This window comes from Saccostrea echinata, unplaced genomic scaffold (genome assembly GCF_033153115.1).
Source record: "Saccostrea echinata isolate AGI-Se365-2 ecotype Australia unplaced genomic scaffold, CSIRO_AGI_Sech_v1 ptg000054l, whole genome shotgun sequence".
NCBI classification, from domain to species: Eukaryota; Metazoa; Mollusca; class Bivalvia; order Ostreida; family Ostreidae; genus Saccostrea; species Saccostrea echinata.
The window spans coordinates 61728211-61738874 of NW_026889803.1; the positions used below are offsets into that span (position 1 = coordinate 61728211).

General features: G+C 33.5%; 3 protein-coding genes across 4 annotated transcripts in view; 2 read left to right on the top strand and 1 right to left on the bottom strand.

Moving 5' to 3' along the window:
• LOC133171525 (NADH dehydrogenase [ubiquinone] 1 beta subcomplex subunit 5, mitochondrial-like) overlaps positions 1-10664 on the top strand; it is a 317834-nt gene that overhangs the window by 293454 nt on the left and 13716 nt on the right. The window lies entirely within an intron of this gene.
• On the bottom strand, positions 1272-6847 carry LOC133205710 (uncharacterized). Of its 2 annotated transcripts, none has more exons than XM_061341573.1 (5): positions 6761-6847; positions 5306-5380; positions 4923-5179; positions 4530-4716; positions 1272-2307 (listed from the first exon to the last, which is right to left on the bottom strand). In XM_061341573.1, exons 1-5 carry the CDS (start codon positions 6837-6839, stop codon positions 2150-2152), a joined length of 756 nt encoding a protein of 251 aa, XP_061197557.1. In that variant the 5' UTR covers positions 6840-6847; the 3' UTR covers positions 1272-2149. The 2 variants fall into 2 exon arrangements, with proteins under 2 accessions (XP_061197557.1, XP_061197556.1); XM_061341572.1 differs by having other exon boundaries at positions 2168-3222.
• On the top strand, positions 8732-10425 carry LOC133171796 (uncharacterized). Its single transcript, XM_061306599.1, has 3 exons — positions 8732-8802; positions 9846-9986; positions 10149-10425. The coding sequence occupies exons 1-3, from the start codon at positions 8751-8753 to the stop codon at positions 10361-10363; spliced, it is 408 nt and encodes a 135-aa protein (XP_061162583.1). The 5' UTR covers positions 8732-8750; the 3' UTR covers positions 10364-10425.

Here is a 10664-nt window from a genome sequence, read left to right on the forward strand (position 1 = left end):
TACACCACAGAGTCTGTCGCATCGGTTTCGTATAAATTTGGATGTTTTATACTGATTATAGACGTTAATGGCAAACTTAAACCTAAACTATATGACAAACCTTATGAATTCAGTTTTGCAGTTATATTCCAATATAATCTGTATATATGATATTTGTGTCTCCCAGCTTTATTTGGTACACAAGAGCGTGTTTTGGAGACGATCACTTAATCCAAGTCAGGCTACTGACAATAATTTGATTTTACAGGCCCTCAACTATCTCTCTTAAATCAGCATTTCGCACGGTCTGTGGTCTGTATAATGACCTTTTTTGCAGCTTATCGCTGGGACGTATTTTTACTAATTTGTTTGATACAAATTGTTAGCCAATTGTTTTCACACTAATTTTGACTACAGATTATATCCTTTTAATTTTGGTGCCATATGTTTAATATGTACCAGTATTGCAGTCAAAATAATCCCTAATTCTCTAACTGTCAAAGGATACTGTATATATAAAAGACAGACAGACAACAGCCAAATTGACTCTGTGGGCGAGGTGGAAAAGTTCCCTTTACGAAAAGGAATCCGTTTGTTTAGATTTTTGTCATGGTCATAATATTTAAGGGAATATTTCTGTCTCACTTCATTCCTATTCGTATTCAGGACTTTTGAGCGCCTCGGTAATTTTTAGTGGTTACTCGAAATCTCCATTGTATTTGATAACGTAATCAACAGAGTTTTTGCTCTTTTAATTGTGAAAGAAGGTGACATAAAGATTGACTTTAGGTTTACGTTCGACTATTCAGGTCGATTATTCAGGTTTCTATTTTTACCTGTATTTATCAGTTTTAACTATAGTACTAGTACTTTGTGAACCAACCTTCCTTATACATACTCAGCTAGATATTTCATACTTTATATTTTATACTTTTGGAATTCAAGACGTCGTACAAAGTATAAACAGTGTACAAAGTGTAGCCACCCGAAGACACCAACCCAGGCTCTTCCCTGGCATGCAGGTCTTTCAGCCGTCACTTCCAGGACATGGCACGGCACTAAATGTAACAAGAGAGAAGAAAAATGCAGCGGACCAGACCGGGATTTGAACCCAGGCCACCTGAATATCCAGTCAAGTGCTCTACCAACTGAGCTCTCTGCCACCGGCGATCGAACCCGACTGACCGCCATATAAAATTCAGAAGTACCACTGATTACGGCAACAGAGTAAATGAGTGTCATATTGGGTATCATTTATAAATATCATAAAACCAAAACAATATAAACAAGTGTGATGATAATAAAAAGATCTTGTTTATTGCATGATGAAAAACAATTCAAAAACAATGAAAATTGCACATACTACAAATATAAAAAGTGAAAACAAATCTATTTTCTGTCGGACTAGAACATTGAGATTCGTTGATAGAATGTTGATGGAAGAGCTTCATATTCACATTATGGACAATGCTGAATCTAACTACAGAGTTGATTCCAAGAATCCCTGATTACTACTTCATGTACACTTATCGGCATGTTTCTCACAAGCATGTTTGCAACATAATTATTTCTATTCTATATACATAAAAACAACACAGATTTATGTCATCACATACGTGAGCACGATTCATCTTTTTGTACGCTCTCACAGTCTTAAAGTTTAAGAAATGTACAATTATTTTGAATTACAACATTTGAAATGTATCTCAATTTTGAACAAGTACAGCTAGTGTTTAAATCATAGACTATTGATTCCTACAAGGTTGTTAAAGATATTAATGGAGGACACTTTCAATTTTAAATGGAAATGTCCATGCCATGTTATTGTACACTGAATATTTAGTTCAAATTAATTATGGTGCTTTCTTAATTAAAAAAAGTTTAATGAAGGAGGAACTTTTGCTTTTTTTCACAAATGCCTATCCAGGACACACAGATGCCTATCCTGGACACATGTGTTCAGTGTACATTACATGCTAAGGAGGGATGTTCTTTGGTACGTTATTTTACAGCTTGGTGCTTGAAGACCTCTCCTAGAGGTGTATCAACAGACTTTAACAATTCTGAATTTTCAATTTAGGTTACTATTAGACTTCGGATCTTTTGGTCCCCAAAATATTGTTTTAAGTTGAGGCAGAGGTCAAAGCACCAAACTGCGGAAAGAGAGCATTTATCTGTCTTCCTTGATTCCAGCGTAAGGCTTGTTTCTATAGTAAAATTTCAAAATAATCAAAAGGATCAGGAAAATGCTACATAAACAACAAGCCACGACAATTCCTAGGATGTAGTTCTTCCTCCATGCTGCTTCTAGATCCGGAGCTTTGTAGTCTGTAAAAAAGCAAGCCATTCTGTCAGTTAGCGAAAACATGCATGGTCATAGGGACCCAGAATTTTAAAAAAGCTAGCATTTTACGTGCGAACAATTATTCCATTCTTATAACTCTATCTACTAAACAGCTGATCTTGAAATCTCCAAAGACAAAAATTTCCGTCTTCATCATGCAACAATGTTCAAGATCATCTGAATTTTAAAAGCATTTGTTAAAGACTTCCTAGCTTTCATCAAAGATTTCCTAGAAATTGTAAGCAATCTCAGCCATTTTCTATCAGTCTGTTATCAAAAAAGCAAATGAAAAGTGAGCGTTTATATCTTGCATTCATGCCATTTTCTTTCCTGTTTCTTTTGTCATTTTCTTGTGCATGCAGTTCTAACAACACAGAACTTAGACTTCTTCGTGTCAGTATCAAGGATTATAATTTAAACATTACGATGTTATTATAACAAATGAATTAATTTTACAAACTGAATGTAGAAAATTAACATCTCATATATTCAAAGCAATTTTCATATCACTGATCAATAAAGAAATTACATATCAAAGTTTGCAAACTACTATAATATATGTTAGTGGTGGCGTGTTATGATAGTGCAATAGATAGATTGCAAAGACTGTTCATTAGTGAGACCCGATTACAAGTACACAGAACACTACTAATACTATAAAAAAAAAAAAGAAAAAGGGTAATTTAAATGAGAAATTGGGATATTTTTTGCTATGGTCACTGTGGTGTCGCTTTATTTTTTGGCTTCGCTACTTAAGTTTCTGTAGTTTGGATTATTGCGGGTGTACATTCTGACTGTACACAATATGATAAGGAATATACTACAGAGGCACGCAGCTGTGACGACACCCAACACGTAATTCATATGCCAACCCTCCTCCAAGTTGGGAGCCCTATAATCTGATGAAAGAAAAAGAAAATATCAGATTAGATGGAGTTCTTCATCTCATAATGAAGCTCGATGTGACCCTTGATCCGTCATGGTCTGGTAAAGCAGGAAAATAACAACTGCATGAAGATGATGTGGACCCCACCCCCTTCTCCCACACGAAATAAAGAATAGTTCAAAAATACTCTTCACATGACTTAAGGTTCATTGACCCTCTGACAAGAGAGATAACTCTCAGCGGCATAAACGACTACCATTCCCTTACACAATTATCAGGTTAAAAGAAAATTTCTGAAAATTCAAGTTTTTTGAAATGCAAGATTTCATATATGAGTGAACAGACGGATGGAGGGCTTATATAGGCTATGCCTGCTGTCCAATCCATTTATGTTTCAGTACATAATAAAATATGTTCAAATCAAATCGAACAGATCGATGAACCTCAAGAGTAAAATAAACAGAACGACTTTTTTTTGGTACGAATACATTTTAACAAACGGTGTGAGAAATGTTTAAAACTTGTTTCAGATTTTCTTAAAGACGTTTTAACTTTCAGCAATATGAATTAAAATTGAATGATTAAAATCAAGCAACTAGAACTCTGCCTTTTAATAAAACTGGACAGATTGCTATTGTGTTCTAAAAGTTCAATCTGTAGTTTAAAAAAAAGGCAACACGAAAAATGACTCATTAGCAGAATACTTACCAAAGTAATCGACCATAACATTATCAAAATAATCTTCGAACAAATATGTGCAGGTAACAAATATTATGTAACATGCAAATATGTCGAAGTTAAAAGAACAACAGAAACCAAAAAGTACGTGTACTTAAAATTAGTTTTGTAAATTATTAAAATAAGTATATTAGTACTATAATATTGCATATAGTCACCAGTTATGATTTTAAATAAATCGGATTGTGTTTTTTTTTATAGAAGGGTATATAAGAATAAACAAGTGAAAAGAATACATATGTGTAAGTATATAAAAATATATAGACGAGGAGAGGCTCTAAACAAATACAGAAGATATAAATTAGTTTTGAACTCTATAATACATATATGGTGTAATAGTATAGTGTATTAATGAATTAGTTTTGTACGTAAGTGTGTTCAATGTTGGAAATAAATTATTATTGAGGACTGGACACATAACAGTAAAAGCAAATTTTGTTTGTTTTATATTTGCAAAATTATTAAAGTGTCCGCCCCCACCTCCCCGGATTCCTACGGGCCTGCATTCTGTGCTTAGTAACTTGACTTTGTTTAGAGCCTCTGAATCGATATGCATGCTAAATGTGTGTAGAAAAATTTTACCATCTTCAACATATTCCACAATAACAGCTTCTCTGTTGTCAAAACACTGGGAGTACACAGTGATGTTGAATCCGTAATCATGAGCTTCTTTCATTGCATAGTCTGGCGTTTCTGTCACCTCAATGCGCATGGCTGGCGCCTGTGTACAGAACTGGGCACCTTTTGGTTTTATGTAACAGCTAAGTTCCTGCAATGACAGAAATGAAATCCTTTCAAACTAAAAGACATTTTATGCAAAATGACTAGGTTTAAGTGAAGAGTGTATACAAAATGTATTTATTACTACCTTCTAATTTTATTTCTTTCTAATTTTTTTTAACGTGCATCTTACATGTGCAACGCTTGCAATTTGAATTATTTCAATAAAATAAACTTCATTAAAAGTTGCTATACCTGTGTGCTGTCTGGTGTTTTATCGAAATATTTTCCTGTAAAAGCAACCTTGGATTGACAAGACGTCATTTTAGAGTTGTCGATGCGTGCGCACATTCCTGGAAAAGGGCACTTGGTGTTGGGGTCGGAGATACGATGGATGAGGAAGCCACAGTACCCGTCCTCTGTCTTTCCGTTGGTGCTCAGGCGGATCTGGGATCCACTCGTGAGCTTGGTGGATTTACCACACTCATTTCCCGCTGAGTTGTCTAGATAGACTGGACAAGGGAACAAAAAAGAAAGAAAGTTTGACGGAGAACATTTTTTTCATACACATGTAATTTTATTATTATACCATTATGGCCGGATCAAATCATTATATTTTTAAAGCTTAATATTTCTACCTGTGTTGGTAACCTGGGCAACAGCAATGACAGGGAATATCAAGGCAATAAATAGAGAGTTGACTTCCATGATTTCTGAAAGAAAGAAGGCATAGCATTTCACGTGCTAGAATAAAATAAATTCAGTTTTTTTTTGTTCGTTTTTATTTTATTTTATTTTATAAATATATATTTTTTTTTGCTTGTGTCTTTTTTTGGGAGGGGGGGGGGGGGTCTGTCCCCCTTGTTTTCAATAACCTTTTTAAAATTAGGTCGATTAAGCTTTTAACAAAATCGTAACATCCATAAAACATGAGCTATGTAAAATTCTGGTCGGTCTGACAAGTGTTATATATACGTGTCGACTGACAAAATTTATGACGGTCTAAAGCACTTGTTTCACTCAGTGAATTTATGCACCAAGGGCACCTTGCAGTATTCCTTTCTTTTGTTTTAACAAATTTATCAAGGTAGGAAATGGCCTTTAGGAAAACGATTTACTCTGCAACTGTTATTAATAACCAATTAATAAGTGTTAACCTGGTTCAAGTCTGTCTTTTATAAGTGGTTTTTAAATAAATCATTTTTTAAAATAGAATAAATAAGATTAATTAACAAGTTGATCGACATGGACAGGAGAAACTTAAGGAACTTTGTAAGATGTTAAAAATAACGTTACCCAAAAAAAAAAAACAGCAAAAAAAAAACAACAACAACAACAAAAGAAAAAAAGGGAAAAAAAGCCCTTCAAATATTTGCTCTATTATACGTATCACATACATGCATAATAAACGTGTCAAAATAAATCAAGAATTATAAATGTAGATATTGGACAATCTTGACAGGAACAGCAAGATTACAAACAACTTGACCTCTGTCCACCTGTAGCCAGACAACTGAGGACAATTGAGTTGTAGTGCTTACACCTTCAGGCCATAGATTCTATATCATATTTGTACACCATGTTTTAACATTAATTTTCTATCTCTATATATACATTTTTTATTCACAACTGAATTTATGGTTAAGATCCGGATGTTTTAGGGGGGTTAAAGTTGAAGGGACTAAACGTTAGTTTAGAGAACAATATATATTGTTAGATAATTTTGTATGATAGAGTATGAATGCCGAAGATTATCTCAGGTTTTATATTACATAACATTACATCACCAATATCAACACCCTCTGTCTGAGATGAAGACAAATTCTATTCATTTTAAGTGCACTTACTAAATATAACAAATAAACTCCTATTTGGAGAAATAACCATACTGAATGAAAGTAGAACCTGCTGCCCTTGAAACTGCCGCGGAAGGACGTCAATATCTTGATATTGGATTCTCTTATATGAATTGTTGTTTTTTTTCGGCTATTTTGCCAATGGAAGATTTTGTTTCCGATAATATCAGTTGCACTAATTAATTGATTAATTAATCTATAAACGAAGGGAAACGAGGAAAGTAAAAGATGACATACCTGTGACGTTAATCCGACTGGCTTGGCTGTTCAGGAGTGAAGAGAAAGAGACACGGGGGAATAAATTAGCTCCTGTCATTAAAGAAAGGGGCGCCTAAGGGGAAATAGAAGCCGGTTCACCGAACCGTGGAAGAGTCCACGTGACATTAAGATTTAAATCTAAAAAAGCCCACTAACTTCTAAATAACCAATTGTTTTATACGTATGTGATAGGGTTATTTATTTCATATATCAATTATTATATTTCAGGATTACATTAATTCAGTTAAATTGTCATATTTATTTCTTTACAGCATTTCATTTATTGAATAAATCCACATGGAATTATTTACATCAATCTGTGTTTATTTAGTTATTTATAGATGTATGACATCACAGTGGTCATTTAAACCCCTGTCCCTTTCTATATATATATCTTGTGTAGTGTCCAGGCCAACTTGGATTTCATTGGTTGGTTAGTTTCCCTCTCTTTTGGTTTTTACTTAGTTAATTAATCTTGGTCTGAGTAGACATATTGGCCTTTTGATATTTTATGATTTATTTATGACAATGACCAAGACAGGACAGAATGTAAGTTTACTTTTACTAATTTCATTATTTCTATATAATTGTTTATCTGGTAAATTCCCAAATAATAATATTCTAATATAAAGTATGAAAGTTCAGTTTGTGTGATTATTTTATGACTTTGTAAATATTCAGAGTAATAAGTATATTTTATATCTGTGACAATAAGTGTGTAATATAGTAAAGTTATATTTATATTATTCATACACAGATCACTGAATAGAGTACAGCTGTGTTCAGCTTTATATATATTTGGAGTTATGGCTCTATATCACATATAGGTATGATGTATATATTTTGAATATTGTCTATATAATTATATTATTCTGGAAGAGTTCAGTATCATTTGATCTCATTGTCTTATCTATATATTCCAGAGTGTTTATACTTTGTACATATTATTGATTAAGAAAGATAACTCTTAATGTTTTATCTATGAGCACAATTAAAGGGAAATAACTCTTCATTTGACCGTGCTATGTGGCAAGTGATCTACATGTATGCTTTGTTTTAAAATATTTATGATTGTTTATATATATTTCAGAGCTGTGATAAAACTGATACTACTGATAATACTGATTATTCTGAGATTGAATATATTTATCCACAACGACAGTATGGTGTTTGTCATTATTTTCCTTTAAACGAACCCCATTTCACGTACATAATTTATTTTTGGTTATTTTTATCATTTTTAAAACTCTTGTTCACAAATCCTTTCAAATCATGTTTGTATTCTTACATGTATTCTTGTACCTGTAATATAAAGATTATGCTGACATAAAAACCATTTTATATTCATAAGGAAATAAGAAAAACTCTATATTTTATAAATAAGAATATTACAAAATAAATAAATAAATAAAATAGAAGTTTTCTTTCATCTTTTGATGCCCCCCCCCCCCTATTTTTCCGTTTCTTTTCTTGCAGTTTTCTTCAAAAGTAAAACATGCTGTATATAACATAATAAACCGTAATAAATCATTTTTTATCCAGATTGTTAGTAAAGACATTTATTAGCAACAAAATTATCAAACTTATAGAACGATTTCTTCTCAATGAAATCCAAAGATAATTTTAAATGATTTTTAAATATCTTTCTCCAACCATGACCAAAAATCCACAAATTGTTGAATAGTTAACAAAGAGTGTTTTAAGGCCTCAGTTTATGATTTACAAAAATTATACAAAGAGGACTATTTGTAAAGTTATATACTTAAATAAAGATCATCGTATCGTAAGCTCTGGTTGTAAATTCAAGTCTCTCGTCCATTTTGAAATCGGATTCATAAACAAACAGATGTATGTTGCAGTTACTCTGGACATCGGGTTATCTTATTATTTCTTTGCCAAATTTGTCTCCCTTTCTCTACATGTTACTCCCCTTTAAAACTTCTTATGACGACATAAAGTCGACATCACCATGGATTTATCATTGATTGCAGTTTGTTGTTTATTTGCTTGCATCAACCAAGGTTTGATTGTAAATTATGGTTTTTTAATAAGAAGTAGGATATAGATACGATGATATCGGTCCTCAGTATTTATCAAAATGTTTTTTAAAAGAAGCTATATTAGGCCTAACCTTCAATGAACTTGACTGTCTTGAGCATTTTAAACAGACCGGAGCACCTGTGGGGAATGAATCTACGGTTATGCTCCCTCAATGATGACGGCTAAATCGGCCTTTTTTTTTTAAATATACCCATCCTTGAAATCTTCATACGTGCTCTTACAGGGCATAAAAATTGTTTACCAGAACATTTTGTAGTTTGTACACGCTATGTTGTAGGACTATGAATCATGTATAGAATTTACGGGTGGAGGTAAATCACAGAGGCTTGTCAAGATGAATTTGTCTTCTTTCTTATTGATCAACTCGATCCTACATTTTATAGTGTAGGGTAAGAAAATTAATATTGTGGAGAGGGTCAGAATTATAAAATTTATTTAGTAGGCTAAATTATCCACAAAAAAAAAAACCTTGGACGCCTCCGTCCGAGGGAGGGGGAAGAATTCCTTGTAGGCCCCTGGATATGATAAGATCATATGTAGGAGTAGGAAGGGAAGCGATTTGTAGCTGCCACCCCCCCCCCCCTTACAAATTAGGTTTTCACGTTTAGTTTTTAATCCCCCCTTTTCAAGAAATTTGACAGTGCCATGCAGTTATCGTGTAAATATTCGAAGAGAAAAATAGGGAGCCCCCGGAGGCGGAGTTATAGATTATAAAAGGAAATTTTGGCGAAGTGGAAGAAAATGACATGGGTCAGGGGAAAAGGGAAAGTGATATTGAAAAACCTGGGGGAAAATTCTTTTGAAAAAATGGGAATTGAAATGGATGGGGAAAGTAAAATTAATGGACATGTTCTCACATTCGGGTGGAGTACAGTCGGGCACTTATTGCTAGGGGACAGGTAGACGGCAGTTTAATAAGAATCACTCATAAAGGGAAGCATAGAGAGCTTAGGGTGAAACCATACTAAATTGTATTTTAATTTATCAAATTGCTTACTAACAGCATTAGGAATACCCTGCTACAACTGCAGCACTAAACACGATCCTCGGTGTGGCGATCCTTTCTGGGGCGGATCAAACTTTCTTGTAGAATGTCCATTTGCTTGTCTTAAAGTGAAGCGATCCAGTAAATTCATCCAGACGTGTAAGTACATTTTTTTAATTAAAAGTCAGAATATATATAATATATACTATATATGTGCTCACTCTTTGTACCCACCCACCCCCCAACCCCCGTTTTCAGAAAAAAAAGAAGAAGAAAAAGAATAAAACATCACTGTTTTATTAATTTTTCTAATTATTTTAGTAGAGAGATCCTGTTCGGAAACTGCAGTAGCTGGTCTAATGGAAGGAAGTGGAAAAATAAAACACTGTGTCACAGATTTCGTTCCATTTAAAGGGGAGGTCACTCAGTGTCATTGTAGTGCAAAGGGATGCAACTCTGGACATAAAAGTTACTACGGCACCATGTGGAAGACAGTTTATACTCTTCTTTTGATTATGTTATTGTTTTTTACTTAGTCTGCAAATTTTGAACATTCTAAAATCAAATGTGTAACTTGTGTACATGTATTATGAGCATCAACGACAGTAAAATAATCTTTTGTGACTAAATCGGGATGTTTGTCCTTCCCAGATTTTTACAAAATTGCAGCTAATGATTCTCCCAGTCTGTTTTTACAGTACCAGTATGGCATTCTCCAGTAATTACATGTCCATGAACAAGAGTCAGCTATGGAATTCCTTTTAGAAAAAAAATTCACAAAGTGTTTTGAAAACAGAAGTCTGTGACACCACCGTAGCTCATACAGACTTATGAAAA